The sequence below is a fragment of the Sorex araneus genome, chromosome 1 (assembly GCF_027595985.1).
Source record: "Sorex araneus isolate mSorAra2 chromosome 1, mSorAra2.pri, whole genome shotgun sequence".
Taxonomy (NCBI): Eukaryota; Metazoa; Chordata; class Mammalia; order Eulipotyphla; family Soricidae; genus Sorex; species Sorex araneus.
Genome location: NC_073302.1, coordinates 249,795,552 through 249,810,090, shown reverse-complemented (window position 1 = coordinate 249,810,090; position 14,539 = coordinate 249,795,552). Strand labels below are relative to the sequence as shown.

Here is a 14,539-nt window from a genome sequence, read left to right as displayed (position 1 = left end):
GGTCATTGTAAATGTTCTAAACATTTTTAGGGGTGACAGACTTTATATTTGGAAATGTTTAGGGATAACAGGGAAACGAGGGGACTAGTCAATAAAACTGCCACATAAACTTCCAAATCACAAGATCAATTTAATAGAACTATCATTCAAGTTAATCCAATTGTGTCAACATAATCACTTTTTTCTATCTAGTCCTACATTCTAAGCAGAGACATATGTTGCATTTACTTGTCTTATCACTTCTGTTTCCTTCTGAAACAATCTTTCCAACTTTTGGTCATTCATGACCATGATAATTCTAACAAATATAGGTGTTTCATTCTGAAAGATGGAAGATGAGCTCAACTTAGGCCTATAAAACATCTCCTCATGGTGAAATTCACACCATGAGTTCTTAGTAGAATCTCTCAAAAAGGATACTGAATTCTTCTTAGCACAATACACTGGAGGCACAAAATGTTGATTTATCCTACCCCAGTCATGTTTGCTACAAAAATACCATTTTCCTCTCTTGTAGTCAAATGTCAATAGCTACAGACATGCTGGAGGCCCCTCTCCACACATTCGGACAGGCCTCATGCATGAAGGTACTGGCAGAGGAACCAAGGTGTGTGTAATCCCATCAACGGCCAACATCCAGAGGCTTAAAAGCAAGCTCTCACAGATATCTTTAGCCTACTTCTCCCTCTGGGAGAAACTGGCAAGCTTCTGAGAGTTTCCTGCCCACATGGGACAGCCTTGCAAGCTTCCCATGGTATATTCATATACTAAATCCAGTAACAAGCTGGATCCCATTCCCCTGACCTGAAAGAGCCTCCAGTGGGACATCATTGGGAGGGCTGAGTCAAGAGAGACTTCTAAGATCTCAGGGAAAGGATGAATGGAGAGGTTACTGAGCCCGCTTGAGAAATCGATGATTAACGGGATTTCGTGATAGTGATCGTGTAGTCAAATAGCATTTAGGGGGAAGATATTCTTCCACAAGTACCAATATCCTACTCCTCCTTGATCTTTGACTCATCCTTAATGTTCTTTGATGACTTGATGACTCGACCAAATAAGTCATCACAATGATAGCTGCCAAATGGATATTTTTCAATAAACTGCCATAGAATATTATCTACTCTACAAATGGTGTATCTAACTTCTAAATTTTATTAGATGTTTTACACTAAAAGAAATTTTCCTTCTATTCCATAATATATTTTTTTCATTTGTATTAGTATGGATTCATGAATTATCCCTTTTTTTGTTTTGATTTTGGTTTTGGAGCCACACCTGGCAATGCTCATGGCTTACTCCTGGCTCTGTGCTCAGAAATCACTCTTGGTGGGCTAGGAGGACTATATATGGTGCTGGGGACCAAACCCAGGTGGTCATGTAATGTAAACACCCTACCCACCAGCCCCCTATGAATTCCTATTTTTTTAATGGATTACAATTAATTTCTATCATTATTTTAATGGTCAGGCAATTCAAGATTTGGGCCAGTGAAAATTACTTCTGGCTCCTCTGTCACTTCCACATATCAACAGCTTCCCTTATTTTCTGACATAATAATAAGTCTCAGGCTCTCCTTACCGAATTTCACTGCACAAATATCACAGATGTTATACCTATTTATTTTGCAAAAAAGTGAGGAGTGACTGTGATGTGAATGTTACAAAGAAAACACTGTGCCAGTATTATTTAAAAACAGGATACAGTGAGTATGTAGTGACAAGGATTATGCAATGAAATACTTGTTCATTGTAACTGATCTCCCCAAATATGCGACCTCTGTACTTTTTTTCCCATCCCATCATTGCCATGTCAATGTCTCCACTGGAAAAGGGGTGCAAGGTGAAGAGAGATAACTACAAGACAAGAGGGAAAGAAAGATAGAAAATAGAGAAGAGAAGGAAAGGGAAGGGGAAAATGGAAAAGGAAAAGAAGTGAAGCAGATACTTACTTTTAAAACATCTTCCACAGCCATCTTTCCCTCATGTCCTAGTAAAAGTGTGTACGGGTAGAGCCACTGAATTGCATGTTCAATTGACATCATAGGAAAAGAATTCTAAATAGAAACAAAAATACATAGGGATGAACAACATATGAAATAATCACAGAAAACCTGAAATGTTGTCTTGACATAATGACATAATAATTGCCTTGTAAATAATAAACCAATAATTTTCTCATATTTTTCCATGAGAAATATCGACATTTTTCTTCTGTCTAGGAATCGACAGATGCAAATATTTCCTCCTCTCCTCCTGTTATACAGTGTTTTGGTTGATTACTTCGTCTACTCCCATCTCTCAGCTGCATCTATGAACAAATGAATTCTGTGTATCTTAGTCCTTTAGCTTTAGACTTCCCATTAGATGTGACCTTGGAAATTCCATGACCTCTCCTCAGCATGATGTAATCACATGTCTGAAAACATTACTCATTCCTACTCATCCAAAAACACATTTTCCTGATCTGTTTCACTCATAGTCATTTTACTTCACCATTATAAGTACAATTTAGAGAAATAGTTCATTTATACCCCAAATCAAACTGCTTTCTCAATTTTGTTTGCCTTACTTATAAATTAAAGGGAAAATTTCAAATTGACCATCTATTATATGTGAACAATTACTATTAAAATGCTGAAGGATGCAACATGGTGCTCTGTTTATAGAGGAAAATGTGCTAACCCTTCTAGGTTGTATACTTAAGTATTTAAGAATATTGACTGCAACTTTCTTTCATATGTTGGGGGTTACAAAAGAGAGACTACAAGCAAATACAGCAATATGGCAACAAATGATAATGGTTGAAGGGATAATGGATGCTCATTTTATGATTTTAAAATTGTCTTAAAGTTGAGAACTGTCAAGGTGAAAATCTCAGCAAAACCAGAAAGGACAAAAAATAAGTCAGCTATAGGAAGAGAAGTGCTGTTCGCCATCCTTCTTTGTTGCTCAAAGAGGTACCGTCCTCTGATAAAAATAGGACCACCATATATTCCACCTACTTTATCAAGTATGATGGACCACTTTTCCCACATCACCTTCACTCACCATGTAAAGCACTTCACAATAAGCTTCCTTCTAAACGCTCTTCGGCACACACACTGCAGCAGGGGCACAGCTCAGCATGCTCCACAGAAAGCCGTTCCCCTTATAATTCAATTCCACTGTACATGCTAGTCCCTCTGCGTAGAGGGCCTTTCTGTCACTCCAGATGCTACCATCATGGCCAAAGAACTAACTATAGTTCTTTGGCGTAATCCACTGCAAATCCCCCTTGGATTTGTTGTCTTTTCTCCACCTCCCAACTTCCACTTTCAACAGAGCACTGTTGCGGGTCTTTTGAAGATGGCTGCCCTTCAGTTCTTGGAGCCAGCTTTGTTCACAGGCCAGGAGAGCATCTAGTGTCTGGGACTTGGGGGCCCTTGGATGGCCACAAACTAGTGACCAGTGGTGCTAGAGAGTAAAAGTTCTACCCAGTTCCCCTGGTTGGAGCAAGTCTAAGGCACAAGTGACACTGGAGTGTTCCCCTGTGTGGTCATACTCAAGCCATCTTCCCTCGAGGACTGCTACCTGAGTTGCAGGTCGCCCCCCCTTCTCTCCCCCCGTAAGGTGGGAAGTGCTGTGAGGGCTCAGGTAACATCATCTGTACAGCTTACTGTGCTGCATAGTGATATAGTCTCACATCTTGTGATATTCATAAAAGAAATCACAAGGCAAAGTATTAATCTGCAAGGACTAACTTTTAAATTTTTCTTTGCCACAGTTGGGTATACTAGCTGCTAATTTATTTTATACATACCAAGATTTGAACTGCAGCTGGTAAACTATCTAAAGGAAAATCTGGAAGTCCAAGAGTAGCAGATTCTTGGGAACAGAGAGTGGTGGCAAAGGACAAGAGCTGAGAAACTCTGGGGGAAAAATATAAGTAATGTTACATTTTATTCTAATAGCTTTTATATGAAAATATATAAATCTGCTAATATTGACTAACTGGGCCAACACAGTCTTTAAAAAATGAATAGCTCCACAGTACTATATTCCATTTTAAAACTCAGAAGCTGATCAATACACAAATATAATTCCTAAATCAATCAAAACTTTTATGCTTTTTTTTACATAAGCTGAGAAAAAATCTACTGGGCCAGCATTACCTCATTAACTTTATCTAAACCTAAAGTCTTAGCCACTGAGTCCTTTTTATAGTCCCCCAAATGAGGCATTACAATCTATAGCCCATGTTTTAAAAAAAGAAAAAAAGCCTTAGAATTCTTCAGTTCTATTCCTTATCTGCGAATGCCTACTCATTCTTTAGGAATATCTCTAATGACAATGGCTCTGTGACAAGCTTGTAAAATTTCAACCACAGCAGATCTGAGACTTTAAAGGTATGGTGCTTCCTACTCTGTGTGAAAAAAAAAAAAGGTATTAACATATCCTAAAACTCTATTCATTAGACCTTGAGTTTTTTGCCATCAAATGTCATGTCTTACTAACTTTAACATTAGCACCACAACTATGAAGGATTGCTAAATGAAAGACTCCATCAGTTAATACACAGTCAAGAAAAATGACCAGACATTTATATAAAACATACGTAGTCCTGAAATACTTACTTCTCAGCAGAAACATTGGGTCCAAGTGAATATAACAGTTTAAGTTGGTCCTAAAATAATAAATAAAATCAATTAGTATGGAAATGGGCTTAATGTAAGTATTCACAAAGATACAATTCAACTTTTATATTAAGCAAACCTCATGCAAAATAAAATCACTTCATGATACATGTGATTTTCTGAAAGTAAACTTTTTTTTTCAAATCTATGGACAGTAATGCTATAGTAGAAGTTTTACTTCCTAGTTTCCAGAGATTTCATTTACCCTATATTCTTTTCCCTTCCCAACTGTTGAGGGAATATATCTATAAGCACAGTAAATAAATTTCTCAAAATAATTATGTTTTTTTAATAAATAGAAACACTCATAAATAAATCAATCCTGGGGCCAGAGAGATAGCACAATGGTCAGGTGCTTGCTTTACACGCAGCAGGCCTGCGCTTGATCCCCAGCACTGCATACAATTCCGGGAGCCCCTCCAGGAGTGATTCCTAAGCACACCTGTCTGTGGTCCCGAAACAAAACAATCATTCTTATTCATACTTACTCTGAAGGGTAGATAATAAATATCTCTAGCTTGAAATCGGGAACGAAGAGGGGGATCTAACGGGTTGCCAGTGTACTTAGGCACTGGCAAGCCCAAGGCAATCACTCGAAAATTTTCACTAACTCGAACAATCTTCCAAGCATCCAACTCCTTTTTCGTATGATCCTAAAAGAGTGAAAAATTTCAAACTACAGCATAAGTGATATCAATTACAAGTACAAGAGCCATCAGGCTAAGGAATTTAGACCCCGGCCACTGAGAAAACTACATGTGAGAACATACTTTGAAAGCAAAATGGCGAGGAAGGGAGCAATGAGAACTCAGAAAGTGACCCTAGCAAGGCTCAGACTCCGAAGCCTGCTTAGTGTTTGAAAGCAGTACTGCATCAAGTCACAAAGGACCCATCAGATCTCCAAGGCCTAGTGCGAAACACAAAGGAACAGAGTCAGGAGCATGAGGAAAACTTACCAAGATAGAACAAAAGGTAAGAAAATAAGTCCCAGAGAAGGAGAGGAGCAAAACTGCTCCTTTGAGTATTTTAAACAGGCAACTATGTTATGTGTAGATGTAGGCATCTATCAGCGCATATATCAGTAGTAGAAAGTAAAATGTGCTGAAAATGTACTATATGGGAAAAGTCTTTCCATAAGTTTTTATTTATCTTTCATCAAATGCATACCTTTAATTCCCCTCTTTTGGACCTGGGGCCTCCCCAGAGCTGCTCTGGGAACCAGAGGTCACTCCTAATGATTCTTCTGCCATTGCAGCTTGGGCCCTGAAGTGTTGGAGGCCACCAGGGCCAATGGTAGTGTCTGGGTTCTCCAGGGTTAAACTAAGCAATGGTCAGGGATCTGCAGGGCTACATCCAGTGTGCCTGAGACCAACAGAGAGATACACATGGCAATGCTCGGGCCATGTGGTACTGGTGACTGAAGTGCGATCAAACACGCAAAGCCTTTGCCCTTTATTACGATGAATGAAGTGAAGTTCAAAGCAGCTACATATTGTGGCTATGGTTTTGCAACAACTATATGATGAAGCTGAAAGACTGCAAACAGTATAGATTTGGGATCCACTGTGGTGCACATGACAAAGAATAGACATTCTGTGACAGTCACCTAGTCATCTAGCTTTCTCATGAAATGGGAGTAATAGCACTGAGGTAATAACACCATCAACTATTCTAAAAACTTGCCTGAACCACATTTTCACTTACACAGATCCAACACAAGAATCTCCTGAGCTCAGCACAGTAACTTCATTAAAACAGGCTATAAAACAAAGCTCCCAGAAGAGAGCGATGCAGTTTTTCCTGGAGCATGCAGCCGCAAATGCAGCTGCACAACCTCTTAATACTCTAGCCCACTGATGTACCTAAAGCAACACACATGTATTTGGTTTTAACATTCTTACTTGTATTCTCTTATATACTGGCTTAAAGGGCCCCAGAATGAAATCAACAACCTTTACACGCTTCCCTCTTATTGTGGTGGGATGATGCTTGCTGGTTGAGTGGGTGTTTGGATATTATCCGTAATGAACCATTGTGAACTACTTTATGAAAATAAAGTGTATAGAAATCACAAAATAAATTAATTAATTAATTAATTTTTTTTTTAATTTTAAAAAAGCCTTTTTCTAATCCCCTCCCTTCACCAGAACCTTATTTTTAGGGTAGAGAGGAGGGATTAAGCCTTACCTCGTGGTGCTCGGGGCTTGTTCCTGAACTCAGGAATCACTCCTGGTGGGCTTGAAAAACCATATGAGGTGCCCAGGGTGGTTTTGTGCAAGGCAAGTGCCCAACCTGCTGTGATGCTCAGCCCAATCAGAACCATTTTTGTACCCAACCACGGTGTCCTTATCTATCATCACACATTTGGGCACTCAATTGTGAACATTAGCGTCTCGTATGACATGTAAGCTCCTGAAAGGTCTTAATTATATCGCTAAATTATTTAATATAGTCAAATTATCATTTATTCTCTGATGTTCTAGTGGGATTAAGACCTTAATTAACTATTTTAAACATAACCAAAATGTGAGTCCTACATGTCATTAATACAACACTGTGACTTAAGATCACATCACTGGGCCTGGAGCGATAGCACAGCAGGTAGGGCATTTGCCTTGCACGCAACCGACCTGGGTTCGATTCCCAGCATCCCATTTGATCCCCAGAGCACCACCAGGAGTAATTCCTGAGTACATGAACCAGGAGTATCCCCTGTGCATTGCCAGGTGTGACCCAAAAAGCAAAAAAAAATAAAATAAAATAAAATCGCATGCACTATAAAGCAAAAGTTTGGCTCTAGCCATGCCTGAGAAATCAATTGCACAATTTTCTGAAATTGAATATTTCTATTTTCTACTTTCTAAAACATAATGAGAGTATCCCGCCCACACGGCAGAGCCTGGCAAGCTACCCGAGGTGTATTCAATATGTCAAAAACAATAACAACAAGTCTCACAATGAGAGAGGTGCCCGCTCGAGCAAATCGATGAGCAACAGGACAACAGTGCAGTGCAGTGCTAAAACATAATAGACTATAAGTTTATACAAACTATTTCTATAACAAAATTATGCTACTTATATTACCTTCGTGAAACCACTAATGTTTTGAAATATTAAAATTAACTACTGACTTTAACTAGAAGTGGGATGCTATCATGCTGAAATATTTTTATTACAGAAATTAACTTAAGGTGGCAGTGTTATGTGAAGGGATCTTGCCTATATTTTGCAAGGCTCTCATGAGACAGATTCTATAAGTTCAAAAATCACATTTTTCAGTGCTCTACATCCCTAATCATCAGAGAGATGCAGATCAAAACAACCATGAGATACCACCTCATACCACAGAGGCTAGCACACATCCAAAAGAACAAAAGCAACCGCTGTTGGAGAGGATGTGGGGAGAAAGGGACCCTTCTACACTGCCGGTGGGAATGCCGGCTAGTTCAGCCCTTTTGGAAAACAATATGAACGATTCTCAAAAAACTAGAGGTAGAGCTCCCATTTGACCCAGCAATACCACTGCTGGGAATATATCCCAGAAAAGCCAAAAAGTATAGTCAAAATGACATCTGCACTTATATGTTCATCGCAGCACTGTTTACAATAGCCAGAATCTGGAAAAAACCCAAGTGCCCTAGAACAGATGACTGGTTGAAGAAACTCTGGTACATCTATACAATGGAATACTATGCAGCTGTTAGAAAGAATGAGGTCATGACGTTTGCATATAAGTGGATCAGCATGGAAAGTATCATGCTAAGTGAAATGAGTCAGAAAGAGAAAGACAGACATAGAAAGATTACACTCATCTGTGGAATATAGAATAATAGACTATAAGACTAACACCCAAGAATAGTAGAAATAAGTACCAGGAGGTTGTCTCCATGGCTTGGAGGCTGGTCTCTCATTCTGGGCAACTCAGAGAAGGGAACACCAAGTAAAATGTGGTTGGAGGTCATGTGGGGGAAAGATGATGCGGGCCGAATACAGACTAGAGACTGAACACAAGGGCCACTCAACACCTTCATTGCAAACCACAACACCTAATCAGAGAGAGAGAACAAAAGGGAATACCCTGCCATAGTGGCAGTGTGGGGTGGGGGGAGACGGGACTGGGGGGGGGAGGGATGTTGGGTTTACTGGTGGTGGAGAATGGGCACTGGTGAAGGGATGGGTCATCAAACTTTGTAAGGGAGAAACATGAGCACAAAAATGTATAAATCTGTAACTGTACCCTCACGTTGACTCACTAATTAAAAATAAACTATTAATTTAAAAAAATCACATTTTTCAATTAGAATAATATATTTAATTTTGGGACAAAGAATATAGCTTATTCTTCTTAATAATAATAACCACTCTTTCTGTACTAAATTCTTTTTAATCCCATATTCCAAATTCCTATCCAAAGTAAAATATTCAATAATTCCACACAGAATCCTATTACAATGACCAAAAAACCACATAAAGCTTTTCTAGTGAATTATCCCCTATACATAAGAAAAATGTATAGCTGGACTAAGAACCACTGGCTCCAGACACATCTTTTCGACTCCAACTTTCTTCCTGCACTAATATATGCCTCAGAAACATGGGCCCTATGAAAACAGAATGAGAACGCTATTCAGGTATCCCAAAGAGGAATCAAAACAGCTATGCTTGGAGTATCACGTTTCACTCAAGTGAGAGAAGGAATCCGCAGTTCTGGTCTCCGTCAATGATCAAGAATCAGGAACACCTGTCTCACTTGCCAAGGCGTCAAAAATCAGATGGGCCAGGGGCTGGAGAGATAGCACAGCGGGTAGGGCATTTGCCTTGCATGTGGCCGACCGAGGTTCAAATCCCAGCATCCCATATGGTCCCCTGAGCACGGCCAGAGGTAATTCCTGAGTGCAGAGCCAGGAGTAACCCCTGTGCATCGACAGGTGTGACCCAAAAAGCCAAAAAAAAAAAAATCAGATGGGCCAGACACATGATTTAGAGACGATTGCTGGACTAGAGCTGTTACCAACTGGATTCCATGGAACATTAAAAGAATGTGTGACCGCCCACGTAAGAGATGGTCAGACTTCTTCGTCAAGACCCTGAATGAACGGTTTGAGGCTCTTTGTGCTCCTGGAGTGAGCAGACGCCATTTGGCTACACTAGCACGTGACAGGGACAAATGGAGACGTTACTGGCACCCGCTCAAGCAAATCGATGAATAACGGAATGACAAGTGATACATAAGTGTAGGATAACATAGCCTCAGGTAGTTTAGGTTTATTGGATTACTCCTGTTACAGTGCTTCCATTCCTCTTTGTTTATTTGTAGCTTCTTTCTTAGTGTTCTGTTGACTGTAAATATTGTTTTTCTCTTCTCCTTGAGTCCTTTGCATAGTTTATTCAGAGCCATGTCCTTTTTGTATGGACACAGGAAGACTTAGCAAATGCTATGCTTTTGTAACCTGGGAGTCATTTGACTCTACTTGATATTTTCCTCCTGAGCATCTGTTCTCTCGACCTAAGCCTCAGCTGCCCTTACTTCCTAGCACCCCCAAAAGCAGGGTCCCGATGAGAAACGGGACGGACCCAGGGCAAGTGGTCAGTTGTGTGCTATCCTGGCATCGAGATGGGCCTGGCCAATGTGCCTAATGCTTAACTATAAGTTAAGAGCTTGGTCATGGACAAATGTCATGATCCAAACAGTGATAACTAGATTTGGACCCTGCTAGGGTGAGGAATGATTAATCTGGCCTGAGTGCTGTGGTCTGAGCCTGTGGCAAGATGTTCCCAGGAGAGCTGCCTTGCAAGCCTCAATGTATCTCTCTCTTGCTATGTCCATACAAAAATAACTAGTATTAAGATGTTAATGAGTGGACTAAGGAAAGGAGAAAAACACCTTAAGAGTCAGGAAGGGTTTTGGAATGCCCAGCCCTCAGGAAGGGCTTTCTTATGATGATTTTGCTACCTGGCTATGTGTAGCCTAGAGGGCAAGGTGGGAGAGACAAGTAGGGAGAGAGACAGAGTGAAAGAAAATCCAGAGATGCTGTGGTAGATCCAGAGAGAGGATGAAGCTGGGAGTGCGGGAGGTAAGAAACATGGAAGATTAAATAAACGGTAACTAATCAGCAACCAGCTTGGTCCTCGTTCTTCCTTCACCTGTCCTTGGCCAACGGCCATCCCGATCCAGTCCATACACAGCGGTTCCAGAGCACAGAACACGGGCGGTGAGACAGAGCCACCCGGAGAGCCCACGAGTATACACGCCCATTGGCATGCCTTAGTTTTTTACACATAAGAAAAATACAGGGCTGTGGAAATAGTTCAAAAGTCTGAAGCACATGGCTTCCATGCACTAAAACCATAGTTCAGTCCCCAGCAGTACATGGTCCTCTGCATCACCATGAATGACCCTTTGAGCAGGATTAAGAGGCCTTGTCTCCACAAAAAAAAAAACTAAAAGAACGATAAAGATTCCATATTCTAAGTATTCTACTACAGAGAGCAAACAATACATTGTAATAAGAAAATATCAAAAATGCCTTAAATATCTACCTACTTATAAAATCAATTATTCTTATACATATATTTAAGTGGTATGAAAACATACCCCTAAAACAGTCATGTAAACCAGTTACCCCAACTAAAAGTATTACTCTTATTTACATTCGTTATTTATTCAATATGCCTTAGAGAGATTTAGTTATGTGTACGCGGCAGGGGTGGGGTGGGGAGGGGACCCCACACTTGACTGGTCAGGCTTACCCCTGGTCGGGCTCAGGAACCACGTTGAGTGCTAGAGACTGAACCTGGGTAGACCACATGCAAGGCAAGCACCTTGCGAGCTTGGCATACTTTCTTTCTGGCCCATTTAAAAAGACTTTTTTTTTCCCCTTAAAAGAATATAGAAAGTCTATTAGATCTACCTACTTTGTTATTAAATAGAACAGGACTTGCTGTTTCAGTGGACTAGAAACAGTAAACAGAGAATTCCGAGGGAGCACTGACCCAGTCCTCCATCTCATGGTAGCGCAGAGGAAAGAGAGAGGAGTCACATTGCGACATGAGAAAGACCTTTACACTTTTTTAAAAAGACTTTTATACTTCATCATTGGAAGTATGGACTGGAGCGATAGCACAGTGGGTAGGGTGTTTGCCTTGCACATGGCCAACCCGGGTTCGATTCCTCTATCCCTCTCAAAGAGCCTGGCAAGCTACCAAGAGTATCCCGCCCACACGCAGAGCCTGGCAAGCTACCCGTGGCATATTCGATATGCCAAAAAACAGTAACAAGTCTCACAATGGAGACGTTACTGGTGCCTACTCAAGCAAATCGATGAACAACGGGACAACAACAGTGCATATATTTACATGAATTATTTTAATAGAGATAAATAAGTGAACACTGTAACCAAGTGTATACAAAGTCCACAACCAAGTACACAGCCCTAGATACCACATGATAACAGTAAAAGGATGGAAAGTGACTATCAATTAAATATAACCAAATAAGTGACTTTTACACATTAAATTCTCAATTATCCTCTTCAGTCATGTGAAATGAAGCAATCTAGTAATAAATCCAGAAGAAAACTACTATACTCCAAAATAACATCATCTAAAAACTCCCGATAACAGGGTTTTTCCCCCCCCCCAAAATGTGTGCTAAAGCTTGCAAAATATGTTACCAAGAATGCAAAGCACACAGCATGAAGCAGAAAGAGATGCTTCTGGTTCTGACAGTCATGAAGCACCAGCTCAGGCAGACCTGCTGCTGTCAGCATCTATTATTTAGTGCCGCCTCTTGTGTTCTGAGGCTGGACAGGCACCCTGGGAGCAGGATCAAGAAGAGTGATAAGCGCCAGCTCCTGCTCCTGAGCAATCTGTGACCACCACGGGGCAGTCAGATGTGCATGTCTACAGTTAGTGAGATGCTGGTTCTGAATGCAGAGGCACAGCAATCAGTCACTGCAGGCAGGTTAGCCAGAAAGTTCCAGTGTGATATATCTGGCGCTAAATGAACCACGGCTGTCCCCTACTCGCTGTGATATTACACTAACCTCTTCCCAGGCTTCCTTGCTGCTGTCCTCTTTATACCCACTGATGGCACAGTACTTACAGGTTTCACTGCAGTGATTCATTCATATACTCATTACTGAGAAACTATCTTGTGCTAGGCATTATTCTATAAGCTTGAAATGATATTAGTTAAAAAAAATCCCAGCCCAGTGAAAACTACTATCTACTAGAGAAGGTGTAATTCTCTATTATCTAATAGAGAAGAGACAATAAACAACCTAAGTAAACTAATCCTGGAGGATGTTCAAAGATCACTGAGGAAAAGCAGTTGGGAAAGGAAGTTTGAGAGCAGACAACCGAGGGCAATGGGAGTGTGAGGACAGGCATCATTGATAATGTGGTATCTGAGCAAAGATGAAAAGAGATATAGGAGATAGGTATCTCATTAGAAATAATCCCAAAAGAGCAAAGTAACTACACAGCATGAAATGCCTGTGTAGTAAGAGTGAGGTAAAGATAATATTAGCAGCTGGAGCGGAGTGGAAAAGGAAGGCGAGAAGGTCAAGTGGCAGTATGAATTCAGATCATTTTTACTTATTTCATTTTTGCATATACCTCTCCCCTTCTCCTGCATCCAACTATCTTTTAAATATCTTGTTCATGTCCACCAACATCCACTGGACTTTGAGCTTCCAGAGGCCAAGAACAGGACTTTACCCAGCATTTTTATTCCTGGTGCCCGGCACTGTTCAGAAGCCATTAGACTTTTAACAAATAGTTGAAAGATGGAACAGAGAAGAGACATAGGAAAAGAGAATTAAAGGCAGGAAAAAAAGAAGAAAGGTTTACACTGGAGGGGGAAAGAAGTCTGGGGGGCTGGAGCGACAGCACAGTACATAGGGCGTTTGCCTTGCACTCGACCGACCTGGGTTCGGTTCCCAGCATCCCATATGGTCCCCTGAGCACCACCAAGAGTAATTCCTGAGTGCATGAGCCAGGAGTAACCCCTCTGCATTGCTGGGTGTGACACAAAAAGAAAAAAAGGGGAAAAAAAAAGGAAAGAAATCTGGGAAATCTTCTAATATTGTCTGCAACCAGTGCCCTAGAAAACTGCCAACACCTGACCTGAACCCAGCAATTTGCCACACATATGGGCGACCTGGATATCTGTCCCCATTCTGATTCCAGCACATCTTACACAACAGAGGCATTGCCCATGGAGCAACAGCAAAGACAAAGCAGCAAGTATTTCTTTTCTTACTTGGAGAAGTTTGTCGTAGCGCTCAGCAGACATCAGGAAGCGTCCATCTTCCAGCTGCATCTCCCTGTTCTCCAGCAGATTGTTCAAAACAGGCAGGACATTTCTCTCTGCTTTTTCCAAGCCTTCCAATACAAGGGTCCTGCCTTCCGTGGCTGCACGAACGGCACACTGTCTCCAAGAAATAAAAGCAATATGAGGTGATGGAAGATAGGGCATTGTTGAACTCAGAAATTAAACTTAGAGTTCTTGCCAAAAGTTATTTAAAAAAAAAGTGCCTCCTATAGAGGCAGACTGGTAGGTGGGAGGCAAGTGGAGGCTGGTGGGGCCTACACTGTAAAGGGATTGAGATCTAAATATGGAATGCTTAAAACCTAATGATGATGTGGGGCTGGAGCAATAGCACAGTGGGTAGGGCATTTGCCTTGCACGCGGCCAACCCGGGTTCGATTCCCAGCATCCCATATGGTCTCCTGAGCACCGCCAGGGGTAATTCCGGAGTGCGGAGCCAGGAGTAACCCCTGTGTGTTGCCAGGTGTGACCCAAAAAGCAAAAAAAAAAAAAAAGAAATGATGAATACCTTTGTAATTCATGCTACAAAA

The 14,539-nt window shown here is 41.0% G+C and overlaps 1 protein-coding gene across 1 annotated transcript in view; it reads right to left on the bottom strand.

Annotated features, from left to right (window-relative positions):
• Nucleotides 1-14,539, bottom strand: part of VWA8 (von Willebrand factor A domain containing 8) — a 350,725-nt gene that overhangs the window by 289,787 nt on the left and 46,399 nt on the right. The window contains exons 5-9 of the mRNA XM_055137059.1: nucleotides 13,941-14,108; nucleotides 5,164-5,328; nucleotides 4,616-4,665; nucleotides 3,802-3,910; nucleotides 1,952-2,056 (exon numbers count right to left, since the gene is read on the bottom strand). Coding sequence (XP_054993034.1) covers nucleotides 1,952-2,056; nucleotides 3,802-3,910; nucleotides 4,616-4,665; nucleotides 5,164-5,328; nucleotides 13,941-14,108 — 597 coding nt within the window. The remainder of the gene's footprint in view (nucleotides 1-1,951; nucleotides 2,057-3,801; nucleotides 3,911-4,615; nucleotides 4,666-5,163; nucleotides 5,329-13,940; nucleotides 14,109-14,539) is intronic.